The sequence below is a fragment of the Ischnura elegans genome, chromosome 13 (genome assembly GCF_921293095.1).
Source record: "Ischnura elegans chromosome 13, ioIscEleg1.1, whole genome shotgun sequence".
NCBI classification, from domain to species: Eukaryota; Metazoa; Arthropoda; class Insecta; order Odonata; family Coenagrionidae; genus Ischnura; species Ischnura elegans.
In genome coordinates this window covers 14,953,040-14,974,283 of record NC_060258.1, presented here as the reverse complement: position 1 = coordinate 14,974,283, position 21,244 = coordinate 14,953,040, and the positions used below count along the sequence as shown (strand labels likewise).

The window sequence follows — 21,244 nt, the reverse complement described above, 5'->3', positions numbered from 1 at the left end:
AAACTTATCAGAGATGGCCATATCCCAACTTGAGTGTAATGTGGAAGGCACTTCCAGTGCACCACTCTGTCCAGCAGATGGGACGTTGAGACCTGGTCCCTTTGGAGCCTATCATTACAACCTGGCTAATGCCAACATAGGGTTCCTATCCCCCCAGCCCTTACTTCATGGCGCTAATGACCCCAGCTGTCAGTTACCTCCTTCCAAATAGCATACCATAGATAATACGGAGTGCTCAGCAGCTCGATTCTGCAAATGTGATATGGCCGTCACAAGCGGATTTCGTCAATGTATTCATGGCTTTCACGCTGGAGCGATTCTGAAACTTTATAGTGACGTCACTCTCACAGCCGCGTCCGTGAAAGTATTCACGCCCAAGAGGGCCCGTGGTAGCTTCGTCGCGGCAATGCGCTCTAATTTTTCATTATGAATTTACGATGTGATTGATAATTAATAGCACATTATTAATTAATTACGATGGTGGCTATTCCATATTGTCACTTCCCATAAGTAATATGTATTAAAAACAAATAAAAGAAATGCGTAAAGTTAAATTTATTGCTATATTTGCTATTTGTTAAAAGCTATTGTATCCATCTTTCATATACATGAGGAGCATCCTCAATCAAAAACCCTAAATCAATGTAGGTTCTTTAATGAGCATAATATGAATTATTTTTGTGTATTGTTGAATCAAGAAGATTGGAAAGACATATATGGTGGAAGACCTCTGAATGTTAACTTTGATGAATATCTTTGTAGATTTAAGTATTACTTCAACTTAGCTTTTCCGCTGCAGTCCGTGGAACACAGGAGTGTCAGCACAAAAAAATGGGTTACAAAAGAAGTTCAAAACTTATCCAGAGTTCTAAAACAAACATTTTTGCAAATACGGTACTCAAATGATGATGGGTTGCGACAGAAGTACTCTCAACTTAGGAAAGAATATAAGATATTTATAAGAAAAGCAAAAAGGGAGTATAATGACCAAAGGTTTAGGAATGCCTCTAATTATTCTAAAGTAGCCTGGGACATCATAAAAAGTAATGTCAATGCCAACCCAACAGTTCTGCCAGATCAAGTTACAAATGAACAAGGGGAAATTACTACAAATCCCATTGAAATCTCCAATGCCCTAAACCACTCATTCTTGCAACTTCCTAAGAGGGTGATTACCACCCAAAGTGGAGCTACTCTCGAAAACCATAAAATAAGTAGCTCATTGTATCTTAAGCCTTGCTCAGAAAGAGACTTGTCTCTCTATATAGCCAAGATAGGAAAGAAAAAGTCTGCTGACATTGAGGGAATAACGGGAAAAGTAATTAAAGACTGTGAGTCCCTCATACGAAGACCCTTACTCTCGTTAGTCAACCAGTCCTTGTCAGAAGGTGTATATCCTGATTCCTTGAAGGTATCTAAGGTGGTCCCAGTGTATAAGAACAAAGACAATAGAAATAATCTGCAAAACTACAGGCCAGTATCTATAGTGCCACAATTTGGTAAATTATTTGAGTATGTATTCTGTAAAAGGCTCATTGACTATCTTGATAAGCAAAACATAATATCACTCCATCAATATGGCTTTCAGCAGGGAAAATCGACAGAATTGGCTCTATTTAATGCAATTGATAATATTACACAGGAAATAAATAGTAAAAATAAGGTAATGGGGATATTTTTTGACATGAGCCGAGCCTTTGATGCTGTGGATCATGACAAATTGCTAAAAAAATGTGAATCAATAGGTATTAGGGGCATTCCTCTAAATTGGCTTAAGACATATCTTCATGGAAGAAAACAGAAAGTAGCATACAGGAAAGATGGGACAGTCTATTTCTCCTCCACATTAGAAGTCAAAAAGGGTGTACCACAGGGGTCAGTATTGGGTCCTCTTCTCTTTCTAATATTCATCAATGACCTACCTAATAAAATTGTAACCCAAGATAATAAGTGTGTATTATATGCAGATGATGTAACCATCTTATCAAAAAGAAAAAATCTGACCGCGTTAATTGATTCCAGTCAATATATAATAAAATGCATGCAAACTTGGTGTGATGTCAATGAACTAAGGCTAAATGATGATAAAACCCAAGTGATATTGTTTTCTGCTGGGCACAGCCCAAAGGACAATGATCTACTGCAATGTAAAAATAATTATCTTAATGATATGGAATGTGTAAAGTTTCTAGGAATTTATGTGGATAGAAATATGAAGTGGGATGCACATATAGAGCACCTATGTAAAAAACTGAATACAGTGTTTTATCTTATATCAGTATTAAAGCATAGTGTAAGCCAGTATGTTCTGAAAACCCTTTACTATGGACTATTCTACTCAAGAATTTCATATGGAATTATAATATGGGGATCTTCGCCCCAACTTCATGATGTGTTTGTTATACAAAAGAAATTTGTGAGAAGTATGTGCAAACTAAAGTATCGAGCTCATTGTCGCCCTTTTTTTAAAAGCCTTAAATTACTCACTGTACCTTGCGTATATATATATCAGAGTGTCATATATGTAAAAAGGTATAAAGGTTGTTTTACTATGAATAATAGGATACATTCCTATGAAACAAGGAGATGTAATGACGTTCATGTCAAACAATCGAACCTAGCTCTGGTATCTAGAGGGCCTGAGCTCATGTGTACAAAATTGTATAATAACCTACCTGTAAACATTAAAAGTATAGAAAATATTGATGTTTTTAAAAAGAGGGTCTTTGCTTACTTAATAGAGAAGTGTTTTTATAGTATAAAAGAATATCTTCAATCTGAAATGTAGCATTTTCTTATGTGAATTTGTTAATTTTGACGTGCCCTATATACTTGTTTAATGATTTTATCATGACATATTGTATCCTTGGGCAAATAAATATTATTATTATTATTATTTACATTCGCGTCGTATTTAAATTGATTGGCCTTCATTGCGATTGAAGTTGGTGGGAAGTTAAACCTTGCGCTGAGGGTTTGACAATTATATTATATTTGTGCATCTTCTAGAATGTACAAGTAAAATACTCACAACTTAATGTTCATAATAATTTGGAGTAGAACCAACGGTAAAAGTATTGTGCGGTATTGAATGTTAACAGATTTATTTAATATTTGTTTCGTAAGTTCAAGCCTTCGATTTGTTTTTATTAACGAGAATGGAGGCTCTTTACATACCTCCGCTACTGTTGCATGAGCACCAATGTCGACGGAGGCAATAGATGCACATACTTCGGCGGCAGATACGCGATATCAACAATCCCTTCGAGACGTGAGATTGGCGATGGATCACTGAGTTCACACCACGATTAATTCGTAGAGTTTAGATGGCTTGCCGGGGCATACTTTAGTACGTTAAGATAAACATTGATCATCTATTCCATCTCTTCCATGCATTATTGCTGCCGTTCAGTAACACGACCAACATGATTCGTTTTTCTGTTGACATTATAGAAATATTAAGACATGTAAACATCTCATCCTCTAGCAGAAACTGTTGATAATCTTCTCGTATTCGCGCCAGAAACATTTTCATCAGTATAAATCGTGAATAGTGGCATGTGCTTGCATAATCAGACATATATGTATACGCACCACAGAGCATTTAAAATTATGTACTGAAATGATGAGAACAGCTCAAACGCGTACGAGAATGAACCATTATTAAATAATAAAATAACACTTGTTCTCATTCCGCGTAAGCATTAGCTCCATATTATGAGGAAATTAGAGCTAATTGCGCAATTACGAGCCCGCTACGTGATAACTGACTTTGATACGCAGCACTTGACAACATATAAAAGAGGTAATGTACAGTTTATAGCTATAAACTAATTAAACAACCGTAACTTATCATTAATAGGTACTTTTAAAAGAAAAGACCTCACTCAAAATTGAGTAAAGAAGTATTATTTACTTTGGGAGTGAATATTCCACGGCATTGTATGTGTTTCTCTATGGTAACTGAAGTTGCAGTTGGCCGCTGAAGTAAGTTTGTATTGGAGATTCTGATTCGTTCCTCGCGTCCGCACAGCTACCAACATAAGAAACTGAAGTGATCGTTCGCAATCCGTCAAACATCTCACGACACAGGCTTACAGGATCGCTTGAACGTCTGTCACGGTGAGAGGCGTGAGAACTCCACTGTGGTTCGAACCACGCGAAGCACAGGTATGACATTTACAGAATCGAGCTGCAGGAACCGGTATACTCGGAAATTCAGATTTTTTCGGTGTTTAGATCAATTTTTTAAAGTGAGCTATTTAAATAACTGCGCAACTACCGTCATGCCGCCAGTGATGAATAAAAAAATTATTAATAGTTCGGAACAATCTGCCTTTTTTATAATTTTTACGCATTAAAATAGCATTTTCCCGTGATATTTTAGCATTAGTAGATAGAATCTACCGGGTATACCTTCTCTGGCGGCATTCTTCCGCGAATTCAGCGCCGGGACCTTTGACTCACAAGCCGTGTGACTCATCTTCACGTAATATCTTGCCTCCTTATATCTGATAACAACACCGGACACTTTTTGTATTTCGATTTAATGGTAATAAGCCATTCCTGAGTTTAAAGGGACTGCCTTATCACTCACGTCTTGAATTTGACTTCAATGATTGCATGACGATTGACGACGCGAGTTATTCTCCGAGGGCATTAACTTCCGTTCCGTTAAAAATAAACGCTTGCCACCTTGAGGAGTTAAGCTAATAGCTATTCAAGTTCCAACCATGTTTCATTTAAACCCACTGACAATGAGACACAAGTTTAATCAGCTCTAATAAGCGCGCCGCGCAATCAACTTTCCCTCGCCTCCATTCGTCCCGCAGATGTGGGGTTAGCCCGCGGAATGAGACAACGCATGCTGCTTTTACCATCGTGTTGAATCACCATCGACACACGTCCATACTAGAAGTACGACTATCTTTTTTGGGTCACCTTGGAAGCCAAAATTGTGGCACGGGAGGATTTTTAAAGGCTCATTTCGCCGTTATATTTCGCTGGGGCGAAGGAAAACATAGCGTTCGCAAAATTCTAGAAAACCTTCCGTTAGGGATAGATATTCCGTAGTTCTTAATTCCGGATTAACGACTATCTACTGTAATTACAATATATATGTTATAAAAAGGTCGATCAATAAGTCGAATAATAAACGAAAGGTGATAATGTTAATATCTCCGGCGATCATCTGTCTTAATCACGCATACACGGGGATAGCCGTATATTTTAGGATCGATATCCTTCTACGGTAAATTTTAACTAAAAGCGATATTCGCGTTCGTAATGGAGCCTGAAATATTACTAAGAGGGCTTACGGGAAAGCAATAATTAGATTCGCGATGTTTTTAGTTTCACGCTCAACAGCGCGACGTCATTTCAACCATTCCAGTATTCATTTTTGCAACTCATTTAGACGAATAAATAACCTAACTCCATATTGCTCCAGTCGGATTTTGTAAAACAAGCTGAAAGACAACTGCGTAAAATCAAAATTAGCGGCCTCTTTGGGGCTGAGGTTATGCTGCGCAAAATCGAAAAACTGCGTAAAATCAAGAAAAGATGTAAAATCGAAGTTTCACCATTGGAATTCCCTATGCTTTCCGGCCGGACTTGAGTGTCGCTGCGTAAAAACGAGACTTGATGTAAAATCAAAGTTTTACTGTAACTGCATAAATAATAATATATTGTTTGTTTTACATAAATTAAGAACATTACAAGACATTTAAGTGAAAGATGGGGTTATCTATGTTTTCAAATTATTTGTGCCGTCTCTCCCCATCTTTAGATAATATATCTATATTATCCATGCATCTATTTGTTGCCCTACATAGTCCTAAATTTCTTAAGTCTGATGACGACCTAAACTCGTCATTGTGTGATTTGGCATCAGAAGTTCATGACGAGATAGACTCGTCATTGCAGCGCAAGGGCAGCAATAACTTCGTTATAATGAATACTTCATTATACCGAATATTTCGTTACACTGGCATTCATTATAAAGACATTTCACTGTACCCAAAAAAAAAGGAGTTCATGAGTGACATTCCAGCTTTCCGAGTTCAGAGTGCAGTAGACTCAAAGATACCTTTTGACTTCTGGTTGGATGGCCTCGCCACTCCAGTTTTCCTCCCACCAGCCCCCTCATCAATCCTCCCCTCCCCTCCCAACGGAGACTTCTCGCGTTTCCTCTTCGCTCCACGCTGCGCCTCTTCCTTAGATGGCAGCACTGCTTTGCCGCCTGCACCCGCATCGCCTTTAGAACGAGATCGCAATGCTATGCTGGGAGAGGGAGTGGCCGCGTAAGCGTCTGCAAACGAAAAGAAAACGGACATAGCGCTCAACAATTTCAATCACACACTCAATCACAAGTATTTCAACCTGTCGCATTTACTTGACCAACTTAGAATTACAACCCATTTCAGCAATGAAAAACACTTTGTGACTTTCACCATTTGTACATAAACATAGTTGCGAATTGTCTGTATGTTAACGGCGGTTTGCAACGAGTGACTCTTTTGTATTTCTTTTTTTCTTTTCTTTTATGAATGTAATGTCACGCTGAACTTGTATAAGTTGTACAATAATCTTCTCAAACATATTCTTGGTTCAAACATATTGTTGCAGAAAATTGAGTCTAAAATTGTGTTAAATTAGAGTGTTATACCAATCTGTCATTTATTTTTTTGAAAATATTGTTTGTGTGACACAATTGTCATAATAAATTGTCGCCTTAATTTATTGTAATAATTAGTCAGTTGTATCGCAGTATGATATTTTTCCTTGTGTTAATATTGTTTTGCCGAATGGTCTGTAAGTTAACGGCGGTCTGCAACGAGTGAATCTTTTGTATTTCTTTTCATTTTTTCTTTTCTTTTATGATTGTAATGTCATGCTGAACTTGTAAAAGTTGTACAATAATTTTCTCATGGGCCACAAGGCCCACGAAATAAACGAATTTATTATTATTATTATAAATACCAATGAAAAATAAAATGCGGACAGGTTAATATGCATGTATGCTGTGGTGGACGTTGACAGCAGCAGAGAAGTCAAGAGTGGAAGCATCCGGAATATGGTGATAATGAAGAATGAAGGCAATATGGATATAAAGGGAGAGAAAGTGGGGCACTTGAAAAATAACAACAATTTCATAATTAAGTACAACAAAAATTTATTCATACTTACAGCTTGGAATACAAGCATAGAAGTAAGGAAACAATTCATCAGATGCTACATATGGCAGGGGCGCAGCTAGGAATTAAGGCTGGGGGGGGGAAGTGGTTAAGGTGCAACTAATACCGTGATGTGTGGGGGTATGAAATACCCACCAGGATAAGCGGTAGGTGCGAGATTAATGAATTGAGGATATTTAAAGATAAACTGTTCAAAACACGGTGAGTTTTACGGCTTTCTGAGGGATACTTTTTTATTATTTCTTACACTATTCAATTAGTAATATCAATCCAATTAAGGAAAATGGATTAAACTTAAAAATTTCTCTGAGCTCTGGGGGGGAGGGGAGGTTTTATCCCCCAATATCCCCCCTTGCTGCGCCACTGACATATGGAGCACGTTTCTCTATGAAAGTGAGGCTTGGACGTTGACAGCAGCAGAGAAGTCAAGAGTGGAAGCATTCGAAATGTGGTGCCACCGAAGAATGATGAAGGATAAATGGATTGACCGTTTAAGTAACGAGGAAGTGCTTAGAAGAGTGGGACAAAAGAGAAGCCTCCTAAAAACATTAAGCAGAAGACGGGACAACTTAGTTGGCCACATTTTGAGGCATGATGGCCTGATGAAGACTATCGTAGATGGACAGGTGGAAGGGAAAAAGGGCAAGGGACGTCCCGGAGTGAGTTACATAGGACAGATAATAAAGGATGTACAAGACAAGAAATACATCACTGTGAAAAGGTTAGCGGATTGGAGACAGAGATGGAGAGTTGCGTCAAACCAATCTTAGGATTGTTGACTAATGATTATTATGATTTATTCACCTCAAATAATTAATGGACAAATTGTTTTAAAACTTTGCGTGCCATGGACGTAACATTACGTCCTGTTAATCTTTCTGAAGATTACCGTAGACGTAATATTACGTCTTTCTATTTAATCGGCTTTGTATGAGTGAAGCCGTAATATTTTATCCATGGTACTCTTCCAGTTTACTGCTTAGTGGTTCTGTTATTTCAAATATCAACTGCTCGATGGAAAAAGAGAGTTCCCTTTATGTTTACTTAAGACGAAAAGTCCTCCGTAGCTACTAGCACCCTTATCTTGGCCCACTTTGTGTGAAAATTCTTTGGAGGAATGAACCGCTCTTTGAGGGTGCAGTGACCAGGATTTTGTCATCCAGGATTTTTAATGCTTTGCTCGTTACAATCCTTTTTTACAATTTCCATGGTTTAAATAGCTCAAATTGAGCCTAATAAAAATATTATTATGCATTTTATTGCTGTACATCATTTGTAGCAACATATTCATTTTTCAAAAACCATAGATTTTCATCGTTAGATTATATATTTAAAAGTTAGCGATAAAATTTAATCAACTCATTTATAAACAAGAGCAAAGTTTATTTTTATTGGAATACACATCGTCATAAATATAGTTTTGATGCTAGTGTGTTAAAAAATGTACGAAATTTTGTAACAATGGCTGGATTTTTCGGTAGGGCTTTTAAAGCAGTGACCGGTACTCACGGAGGTTGTAAGTACACTGGAGGGGTCGTTAACTAGTTGAGCGCAGTGTGGCAGGAATGGGGGTGGTGCTTGGGTAGGATTAACCACGCCAACACTTTGACCAAAACATTAATAATCTCATAAGAGTCTATGCTAACTATTTGCTGAAATATTCTGTATTGATCGTTGTTATGTTAAAATAAACTATCACAAACAAACACCATAAACCTATTTTCTATCATTATGGGAAGGCTTTAAGAAAATAAGCCACGAATATCTTTTCCCAAGGAAAAATTATTGCCAATCACCACAGTTCCGCTGTGCAACTAGCTTAGCCGAAAATAACATATTATGAGTGTAAAACATTCATTCCCCTCCACTTTTACTGGTAATTAGTAAGATTACAGCCAATGGAATAACTACAATAGCGGATCGGTCGCACTGATAGAATGAAAGTATGTTCACAACGACATACTATCACGGCGATACGACTATATGGACAATTTTAATATATGCAGTAGTACGACGAACGATCAGAAAACTCCGACGACAACCAAGAAGTAATTGTTGTATTTTCATTTAATTAATCAGAGGCGATATAAGGAATATAATCCTTGATAAAAAATTAGTACACTGTTTGAGATTAAGTCCGAAAATTGTAAAACCAAGATGGCTGAATTCTGACCACGCTCAAAAATCGAATTCAGCACCTCCAGTGTATTTACGACCTCCTCGCCGGCACTCAAAGTGCTAATTATGTACGGATATTTTCTGCCGTCTTTCATTCTTGTCCCTCTGGCACAAGAGGGGAAATGTTCCTTGAAACATTTCGTGGAATTCACCCCAAAAAAAAAGCAGTTCATGAGTCCGTAGCCATCATTCATTGAAATTCTTTCACGTCTCATTTACGGATGAGTGGAAACCATGAAATACGTTATATGGGAAATTTCTTTATACGGGACGGAAAATAATTTCGTTGTAATGAATACTTCATTATACTGAATTGTGCATATTTGTGCATTGCGGGTGACTCCGTAAAAAGTTATCACCGTGGCTAATCCCGGTATACTTTAATAAATACTGAATATTTCGTTATACTAGCGTTCATTATAAAGACATTTCACTGTACCCAAAAAAAAGGAGTTCATTAGTGACATTCCAGGGTTCTGAGTTCAGAGTCCATCATTCTTTGGTTGTACACACCGGTGGCTGAAGCGACACTGTTTTCCCCTCCAGTTGAGTCCGAGGGCTGAGTCTCTTCATCGGAGGCATCCCGTTGCGAAGAACTTTCATCCGCTGACTGAAAACAAAACAAACAACTAAGAGAAAGTACCTTAGGCCCGTATTCTTGGTCCACCCTGTAGGGCCAACCAATCCTGGATACGTCATCAGCCCCTTACTTAAACCGATCTCGCCCTGCTTAAGTCACATCAAGCCCTACATATGGCCGTTTTTGGAACTAAACGGGCCCTACTTGATGTAGGGTACCCGAACCAGCCCCACACCCTGCAAAAATATGGTATCCAAAGTTCATCTGTAGATCATTTTGATTAAAGAATCTACATAACAATGCATATTAAGGAGACAAGCTCACACAAACCATTTTAAAATGTACAGTTACATAGCAAAAAGGTAATAATACTAACATATTATACCCATCAAGTGAAATAAATAACACAATTGGCTGAAGTAATAAGTACAATATAGTGGTATACATCACCTTGTTTCTGCGGATATAAATATATTAATATTTTTCACCTTTGGCACTTGGTACGCTTTTGAGAAACCAATATCGTTTACATACAACCATAGAAAACATAGTTCCATGGCAATATGAGTCTACTTTTGACTTGATATGAGAGTATTTGCAGTGATAATTAATGTACCTATACGACATGGCAGACAGCACCGATTGCTTGTTTAGCTTAAACCGTTGCCCAAACAACACGCCCAAAAATTTCCAGGCGGAGTCGACAAATTGCCTTCGGCCGCCACAGTGCACCTGCCAGGCTGCTCTGGTATGTAAGGACGCAATGAACACTACATTATTGTTTAGCCACCGCCAAGACCGTAGCCAGAAAATATTTTTGGGGGGGGTTAATGGAATAGTAGACAAACATAAAATTATTTTTATAAGATAAATTAAATAGTGTATACGGTGAAATATACATATTTATTATATACCCTTAAAGGAAAATATAAAAGTATTATTATAAAATTGAATTTAGCCTTCTGGCTTTTTTTGCAGCGACCAAATGAATTTACTCCTCGGCGTCGATGTCAATTCTGCGGTCCCTCAGGAGGCTCATAAGTCACTCACCTCTCTACTAATTCACAGCACTATCATTTCACACACTGCACCTACAACTACGCACAAGGCACCTACAAATTCGCTTGGATAATTATTGACTTAAGTTGCATTGGACTGCTAGATGTCCCTGCGCCCCCATATAATATCGTCGTGTGAGCACCAAGCGAGCGTTAAGTATCTATTTAATTTTTTTCATTTCGGGGGAGGGGGATCAATCCCCCTTGATCCCCCCTCTGGCTACCGCCTTGGCCACCGCGGCCAAACGACAATGGGTGCTTTCCATTCATGTGACTCACGCATCGACTAGTGTCGACTCACCGAAACTGTTTAATATTTTCCAATGCCTGCACGTAATCCGTTGTTGACTTGTGTCACAACAGTTGGCGACATGCACAGAATGGAACACAAAAACCGCGGCGCAAGTCGACTTGTGTCGACGAGAGGAAAGCCCCCAATGTAACCACCGCAGCTATTGTTATTTTATTCCATTCAATTCTTAAATTTTAACACGTTACGTATGGATGGCGGCGAGAATTCTAGTCATTTTTTTTCCCGAACCTTCCGGAAGGATGACGAAGATTCTCATCATTTAGGCGCCTCAGCCTAAACAATTTTAAAGCGTACAATACGTATTAGTTAGTACGTTTTCAATTGTTGTTCGTTCTCCATAATGAATTGATGCATAATAACGTTTCATTGGGTAAATTTATATTCTAAACATTAGCTTTTTAACCATGTTTAAACAAGAGGTATTACGCCATAATAGGCACATATTTCCAATCTGAACACCTACACCCAGAATTCCTAGGAATTTAAATACCCCGGTACGCAACATGTTAATGACGGCAATGCTTCAGATAAATCAATATCCCACCTGTTAGAAGGAATAAGAATCGATGGAATCAGAATCGAGAATCAGGAATCAATTTGAAGGAATCGGACTTGGAATCGGAATCGAAAAAAAAGCGGAATCGACTCATCCCTACCCATAGCGAAAAAACTGTTGGATTTTCCACAGTTACTGTTCGATTTTAATAGTTACTGTGGGATTTTAATATTTACTGTTGGATTTCAACAGTTACTGTTGGATTTTCCACAGTTACCGTTGGATTTCAATCGTTACTGTTGGATTTTAATAGTTACTGTGGGATTTTAATATTTACTGTTGGATTTTAATAGTTACTGTGGGATTTTAATATTTACTGTTGGATTTCAACAGTTACTGTTGGATTTTCCACAGTTACCGTTGGATTTCAATCGTTACTGTTGGATTTTAATAGTTACTGTGGGATTTTAATATTTACTGTTGGATTCTAACAGTTACTGTAGGATTTTCTATGGTTACTGCTGAGTTACAACAGTTACTGTTGAATTTTCTACAGTTACTGTTGGTTTCAACAGTTACTGCTGAATTTTAACAGTTACTGTTGGATTTTAACAGTTACTGTTGGATTTTAACAGTCACTGTTGGATTTTAACAGTTACTGTTGGATTTTAACAGTTACTGTTGGATTTTAACAGTTACTGTTGGATTTTAACAGTTACTGTGGGATTTTAACAGTTACTGTTGGATTTTAACAGTTACTGTGGGATTTCTACAGTTACTGTTGGATTCAACAGTTGTCCCAATTAACTGTTGAAATTTTCAACAGCTTTTTTTAACAGTTTTTTCTCTAAGGGATAGCCCTGATACACATTTACCTCTGGTTCACTCTTCACCGCCTCACTGGATTCCAAATCGTGAGGCGTGGATTCTTCTCCAGACAAAAGTTCCTCCTCTTTGATCCCCACGGCTGCTGCATTAGGCAACAATCCCACGTCACCCTTCTCTGTCTTCACATGAAACTGAAAAAGATTCCATTCATCGCACATTAGCGGGGAGCTAAAATAATTGAGTTTACTGCAATGCAAGCTATCAAGCACACTGTCCAATTCAGAGTGTGCAACCAAAGAAAGCAGATAAATTCATGAATGATTCCGCATTTTTGTGGGAAATTTCACAAAATTCTGGTTTAATCTTACGTGATTATACAGATAAAAATTTTAAAACACCCAAAATACCTTCAACATTTTAAAATTATATTTTACTTATGTATTTACCAGGACAAGGGATTTGTTAGTTAACACATATTGTATACAAATATTATGTGTTTACAATAAGTATCATGTGTTTAAGAATTTTAAAACATGCGAAAGATCCACAGATAAAAAATCATTCGCCTTGACCGGGATTCGAACCCGGATCCCCCGATTTCCGGTCGAGTGCTTCAGCCAGTTAAGATACCGAGGCGTCATTCTTCCCTGTGGATATTTGCGGACACTACCAACACCCCTTGTGTTCAAAGTTCGGGCTTTACTCTCCGGCTGTGGTGCCATGCGCACGATTTGGACTGCTCGTCGCATCATATGCTCAGCAGTCCAGCAACACCTTGTCCAGTAGTGTCTGCAAATATCCACAGGGAAGAATGACGCCTCGGTAGCTTAACTGGCTAAAGCACTCGACGGGAAATCGGAGGATCCGGGTTCAAATCCCGGTCAAGGCGAATAATTTTTTCTCTGTGAATCTTTCGCACGATTGTGCATTGCGGGTGACTCCCATATAAGTTATCACCGTGGCTAGTCCCGGTATACTTAAAAAAAAAAATAAATTAAAACACCCATATTTACTTCAACACTTTTTTAAAAAAATTCATATTTATGTATTTACAAAGACAAGAAATAGGTTTGTTCACACTGTATATACATCTTACATGATTACTGCAATCAATAAGAATTTACAAGGACAAGAAATAGGTTAGTTAACACACATTGTATGTACACCTTAGGTGATTACTGCAATGAATAAGAATTTTAAAACACCCAAAATTACTTCAATACTTTTAAATAATATTATATTTATGCATTTACAAGCACGAGAAATAGGCTAGTTAGCACACAGCGTATTTAAAATTTAAATTCATTCATTGCAAGCGAAGAAACTGCTTTGTCCTCCAAAGCAGATGTTGACGTCACCTGGAATTCTTTTCTCCTCATTTTTGAATCTTACTCAAGTCTAAAAGTGCTAGAGATATTTCGATTCTGCATTGTCTCATCTGACATTCCATGTTTCACTTCGGCTCTAAAAATTCTACTAGCTAATAGTAAATTGCACATAATAATTAATACCGTAAGCTACTGCACTTAAAATTAAGACAAACACATTTCATGCCAGAAAATGGGCGTTGAACTTAAATAATTTAATGCGAAATGAATTCGAAAAAAGAAGATTGTGAAATTCCTAGCTGGATTTGAAATTTATGAGTACAATTTTACTCCCATGTAATCTATAGTATTCTTTTCTGGGGTTCTTCACCAAAGACTAATGTGGGTAGCCATAATGTGCAGTGCTTACGAAACAAAGTACATTTACTTGACTCTCTTTGCTTAAATAATAAATATGACATCCTTTGTCTTAATGAGCATTGGCTTAAATCTCCTGAAGTCAACTTATACACTATTTCTGGCTACCAAATAGCAAGTGTATTCTGCAGGGAAGTTAACAAGAATGGTGGTGTGGCAATATATGTGAAAAGCAGCCTTTGTTTCTCCGTAATCGATGTATCTAGCTACTGTATGGAGCTTGACTTTGAGATGGTTGCAATCTACGTTAAAAAATATAGAGTAATTGTAGCTTCATTGTACCGCTCTCCCAATGGAGACTTCCAAGTTTTTTGTGATAAACTGTATCAAGCTCTAGAATTATTTCTGAGTAAAGGGAAGAATGTTAACATAATTTTATGTGGTGATCTCAATGTTGACATGTCTCTAGCCTCCAATAGTGCCGGTACATTGTCTAATCTTCTTAGCTCATTCAACCTTCACTGCTCTAACAATAAACCTACCAGACTTGCTGCATGCCTAGACAACATTATGACTGATCTGGATGTAGGGAAATATGATTTAAAGACAATTGATCCAATTTTCTCAGACCATTTAGCTCTGGCATTTGAGTTGCACGTTTCCTCATCTGACAGCACCTCTATAAAAGGCTCTCACTGTACTTTAGTCAGACCCATCACACCTGCTGGTGTTCTAAATCTTAAAAGTCTTCTATCTAATATCAGCTGGTTCTCTCTTCTAAAACATAATGGGGAGGAAAATTTTAAACTCTTCTTCTCTGAATTTATGGGTCTTTTCGAGATGTGTTTCCCAAAGAAGTTTATTAATACTTGTGCAAGAACACCTAAGAGGGCCTGTTTCACTCCTGCCATCCTCCAAATGAAGGAGAAACTTGTCTTGGTCCATAAGTCATATAGTTTGAATCGTAACAAACTTAATAAAGAACTCCTTACCAAAGCACAGAATGAATATAATATGCTTGTAACCCAAGCCAAAAGAGCAGCAAACCTTGAATACATTTCCAATTCTGGCAATAAACTTAAGGCAGCATGGACGGTCATTAAAAAAGAGGCTGGTATAGCAAAAACTTCTCCTCATCTCTCAATCTCTCCAGATGACCTCAACAAATTCTTTATTGAAACAGTTGAGAACATTACTTCAACCACACCCTCTGATAACATTAAAGCTATGTCTCTGTTAAGCAAACACACAATTGATAAAAGGTACTTTAAGTGGAAATGGGTAACACCATATGAGATCTTTAAAGTAATAAAATCTCTTAAAAACTCAAGCAGCAAAGACATTTATGGCCTCTCAAATAACCTCTTAAAGACCTTAAATGAATCTCTCATTGAGCCTCTCAGTATAATAATCAATACTTGTCTTCAATCTGGTGTCTTTCCGCATCATCTTAAATACTCCAAAGTAACTCCTGTATACAAAAAAGGCCCTAAAGAAGATCCTAACTCATATCGCCCTATTTCTGTCATACCAATCATTGGTAAAGTCTTTGAGGTAATTATTAAATCTCAGCTATATGACTATTTAGAAAGTAATGGTTCCTTCAGTTCATCTCAGTATGGTTTCCGTAAAGGTAAAACCACCACAAAAGCTCTACAATTTATCACCAATATTATCCACAACTCTTTTGAAGATCAATCATCAGTGGCTTTAACCCTATGTGATCTCACCAAGGCTTTTGATTGTGTCTCTCACTCCATATTACTTGAAAAATTAAAATACTATGGTATCTCAGGAGTTGAGTTGTCTCTTTTCTGATCATATCTAGTTAATCTTCAACAATTTGTTGAAATGGAGGGAGTGCAGTCCTCCTCCCTCCCTACCCAATACGGTGTTCCCCAGGGGTCTGTCCTGGGACCCATTTTATTCTTAGTAATGATCAATGATCTACCATGCAGTATACCTTCAAAATCCATTCTTTATGCTGATGATACGACCTTAATAGATGTCTGCAAAACTACTACCTATGCTGCTCAAAGTGCAGACAATCATCTAGTATTGGCCAATGATTGGTTTAGATTCAATGGCTTTATACTTAACATAGAAAAAACTCAAAAGCTTATCTGTAACCTGAAGCCTGCCAACAAAGTCAAGCCAACAAAGTTACTTGGGTTTTATCTAGACTCTAAACTCAGTTGGAGCTATCACACCACTGAGGTTAATCAAAAGCTTTCCAAAGCTCTCTTTATTTTAAGAAAGCTAAGTCCGATAGTCCCTTCTGATTATATGCAATCTATATATTATGCTTTTTTTAACAGCCACATAGATTACGGCCTAGAAATATGGGGTAGTGCCCCTGATATAAAATCAGTGTTTCTTTTGCAAAAAAAGGCAGTTAGAATACTAACTAATTCTCCATATCGTGAACACTGTCGCCCACTATTTATTAGATTGAACATTTTAACTATTTACAATATGTACGTGTACAGAGTTTTACTATATATGAAAGAAAACCTTGATCTTTTCCCTATAAGAAGTACAACTCATAACCATAGCCTAAGAAATAAGAATTCCTTATCACTAAATCAGTGCAGATTAACCAAAACCCAATTCTCCATACATAATTTAGGTATCAAGCTATTTAACCATCTCCCTATCTCAGCCAGAATGGCTAGCTTGACCAAATTCAAGAGTGTGATTCACTCATGGCTAGCCTCACAGCCATTGTATTCTGTCAGTGAATATTTTACTCTTAACACATGTGATATTGTATTCTAATATATTCATATACTTTCTATTATATTTCATTTATTTTTATTAATTGTACACTGCCTATGAACTGCGACTATCTTTTCTTGTACATTCTATATGTATGTGCAATTGAATTTCATCTGTGACGAGGTCTGTGTATCTAATGAATACTATCGACCAATAAAGATTATTATTATTATATTTAAAATACAGAAAAGAGTTGTTCGGCTTATGTGTAATGCACCCTTCAATGTACCACGTTGCCCTCTTTTTAAAAAACTTTGCATCCAGCCTCTTCCTTGTGTCTATATATATGCTGCAATCGCCTGTGCTAAACTGAATCTCTCCGGCTATAGCCGAAATGACTTCTGTCACAGTTATAACACTAGAAATGCTACAAACCTACACCAAACCTATGTCTGCACTAGACATGCTGCACAAGGACCGAAAAATATGGGCCTTATACTATTTAACAAGTTACCCGCTGAAATAAAAAACTGTGAATAGAAAAGTTCATTCAAGTATGCACCTAATCAATATTTAAAAATAAATATCTTCAACTCAGTCGACGAATTCATGAAGCACACATAACTTGCATTAATTATATCTTGACCTGGTATTGTATTTACAGATTGCTGGACAGTTTACTGAAGTACTTGTATTAAAATGTGTTTATGTGTATATATTTCATTTCTTGTATTGGGTTAATATTTTCTGTATTTGTAAATGACGAATCCTAAACTTACACATGTTTGTACGGTCTTTGGAGAATAAATTCTATTCTATTCTATTCAATATTTACCATGAAATTTATTATGAAATTGGTAAATGTAATTAACAAAATTTAAATTAGAAAATTTAATGTGAAATGTATTTGAAATAAAAGGTTGTGAAATTCCTAGCTGGATTTGAAATTCATGAATACAATATTTACCATGAAATTTATAATAATAATAATTTTATTCACCTGTTTGATCATACAATTAAACATAGGCTTTGTCAAAAAGAAATCACATTAGTACATTTCAATCAATTAGAATTACATAATAGGTTTTACAAAGACAATGAATATACATATAAGATATGGCAAGTTATCATAGTACAAACTAAAGGCATACATATTTCATATAATTTACATTACATTCTTGTTGGTCAGAGTAAGAGCAAACTCATCTACAGTGTAGAACACTTTGCTTAGAAGTAATTGTCTCAGCTTGATTTTGAATAATTTCAAGGAATTTATATTCCTTAAACTTCCAGGAAGAAGGTTATACAGTTTGACTCCTTAATGAAAAGGCCCTTCACTGCATCTTTTGGAGATCCTATGAGAAACATGCAGTTTATCTCTAGATCATGTTTCATACCTATGATACTCTTCATTTGAGATCAAGAGTGTATGATTGTGAAAGAGATAATGAAATAGGTCATGTAATTAACTTTGATAAACCACAAATCCTAGCCAAAGAAAAATGATATTTCCCAAGAATAATACTTACTCGTGCATCCTGCACACTTCCATTTTTGGGCCGGCTCACGAGGAAAAAAAAAACTTCCCAGCACTTTTTTGGTGCTGTTCAATATAGGAACTCATGATTCAGCATGGAGGTTTTTGGGGTTACTACCGCGTAGATTCATCTTCCCAGACGATCGTTTCGCCGGCAATGCAGCAGGCTTCTTCAGGTCAATGAAGCAGGGTTTCCACTCTAACTAAATTATAAAATTCACGGTTTTTCCCAGGTTTTCACTGTCTAAATGTCATATCTACCGATTTGATCGATAGATTTTTCTTCCTTATAGGAAAATCTACTAAAATTGGTAGCATATTAATTGCGTATAGCTTGGTTTCGTTAGTGGTAGGACCTGCCCGCCTTTGTGACGGTGCAGGATTCCTCGTCCCGTCCTTCCTTCCCCGTCCTTTCCTTGGAGGCGTCGTCGGGCTCCTATCGCGGCGGCGCCTCCTTCCTTGTTCCTTCCAGTCCTCCCCCTTCTGTGGTGCAGAGGTGATAAGCTAACGCTTCAGACCTCGGCCCAGGAGAGTAACCCCGCGAGCCCGCCCAAGGGTTTCGTATCCATTGTCTAAATGTCATAAAATTCACGGTCTGTTGATAAGGCATTTTAGGCAGAAATATTGACGACGTAACAATCACCGCCCGCACGTTAACTAAAACTTTATCAACCGCGACAGGCGCCGTGAATTCAAACGAAGCAATGAAAGTGCTATCTCATGATGTCACCTATTGATATCAAAATTTAGGTGAAGGTTGTGAGTGGCAAAATGGAGGGAGCAGTGAGGTAGGGAAGTAAAGAAGTGTCTGATTTTTCGCCAGGGTTAATGAACACTTTGTTTGCCTGTCTTCCAATCACAGGCTCAAGATCAATGTCTTGTCATGGCACAAGGCACCAATAAATGCACTTCGAATATACGTGTGATAAATGAGTGGACAGTGTCTGTATGTGGCTCGGCCTTGAAACGTGATTGAAATATCTTTTTTTTTTGCTCTGTTAATTGCAGTTCTTTTTCTACAAGTTTGAAAGATTTTTAAGGTTTTACGATGAAATTCGCTGATATTTCCAGGTTTTTTCACGGTAAACAAACGGCTTATTCACGGTTTTAAGGTTTTCACGGTTGAGTGGGAACCCAGTGAAGTGGAGATCCGTGGTATCGCCCGCCTCTTATACATCCTGTCGGAGGCCGGTGTCTTCTCATTGGCTGGTAATAATAATAATAATAAAATGTCTTTATTCGGGCGAGGTTGAGACTGAAAAGTCCCCTCTTCCACCTAACCCTTCGACTGCGTCAATGCAAGCATATTATAAAATATTAGAGGCAGGAAATATATAAAATGTTAGGTACAGGAGGCCCGAGTGGCTTCTCATTGGTCCGCATGTCCGCCTCTTCAGTGTGGAGGTTTTTGGGGTTACTACCGTGTAGATTCATCTTTGCAGACTACAGTTTCGCCGGCATTGCAGCAGGCTTCTTCAGGTCAATGAAGAGAAGATCCTTGGTATCACCCGTGCCTCTTTTCTGTTTTTTTATAGGTTTTCTTTTATATTATTTTTTTAAGCAAATCCTTCATGTAATAGAGTTTTAATTTTTTCTAATTCAATTTTTTTTATATTTAAATTACAACCGGTTGGCTGAGCTGATTGCTTTAAATTATTACCCTATTCCAATAAATGATATTTAAAATTAAATTAGATCAAATATGATAGGAAAGAACTTGATTTAAGCGAGTTGAAATTTCTTGTATAAGTCTGCAGCTTTTGAAGCATTTCATTTGAGCTGGATATTTCCAGAGATCTTTTGTAAGCGTGTTTCGTGGAAGAGAGTTCTATAGTCTTACAGCTTGCGACTGTATTAACTCATGAATAGTTGGATAAAGTGGAGATCTACCTACACAAAAGCCTACACAACGATTTCATAAGTCCCAAATGATTGATAGCTTAAGCGATATATTTTCAGGGACGAAAACAATGATCGCTCATTGAGATATCATTTAATAAATCACACAATTAATCCTACCATTCTTTAATCAACCGATAACTCGGTCACTTTCCGTAATCACCACTTTCATTCAATTAAAATCCTTGAGTGGCATTACAATCGCTCTTAGAGGCCTTGGGTTCTCCCTGGATGAAAGAGGGTACAAGAGATCAGGGGCAAAGCTAGGAATTAAGGCTGGGGGGGCTTGAGGTGCAACTAATACCGGGTGTTTGGGGGTATGGAATACCCACCAGGATAAGCGGTAGGTGCGAGATTAATAAATTTTGGAGTTTTAAGATAAATTGTTCAACATGTTGAGTTTTACGGCTCTCTGAGGGATAATTTATTAAATCTTACACTAACCTATTAGCAACATCAATCCAATTAAGTAGAATGAATTAAACTTAAAAATTTCTCTAAGCTCTGGGTGGGTTTATCTCCCAAAAACCCTCCCTCGCTGCGCCACTGCCTTCTCCAGCATGAGATAGTGATAAGCATTGCAGCAAGCTTCTTCAGTTCAATGAAATGGAGATAGCCCATCTCTTATAGACCCCGTCGGAGGCCGGTGTCTTCTCATTGGCTGGTTCAGGAGGCCCGGGTGGCTTCTCATTGGTCCGCATCTCCCGGCTCTGTCCTGTCTGGCTCCTGGTTTACTCTTGAGGACTCTTCCCCATG

The 21,244-nt window shown here is 37.5% G+C and overlaps 1 protein-coding gene across 2 annotated transcripts in view; it reads right to left on the bottom strand.

Moving 5' to 3' along the window:
* The window catches only part of LOC124170202 (oocyte zinc finger protein XlCOF6-like), a 67,666-nt gene that overhangs the window by 33,211 nt on the left and 13,211 nt on the right, over window positions 1–21,244 (bottom strand). For both annotated transcript variants that reach the window (XM_046548899.1, XM_046548900.1), the window contains 3 exons: window positions 12,697–12,840; window positions 9,888–9,984; window positions 6,089–6,310 (listed from right to left, as the gene is read on the bottom strand). In XM_046548899.1, the coding sequence (XP_046404855.1) occupies window positions 6,089–6,310; window positions 9,888–9,984; window positions 12,697–12,840 (463 nt within the window). The remainder of the gene's footprint in view (window positions 1–6,088; window positions 6,311–9,887; window positions 9,985–12,696; window positions 12,841–21,244) is intronic.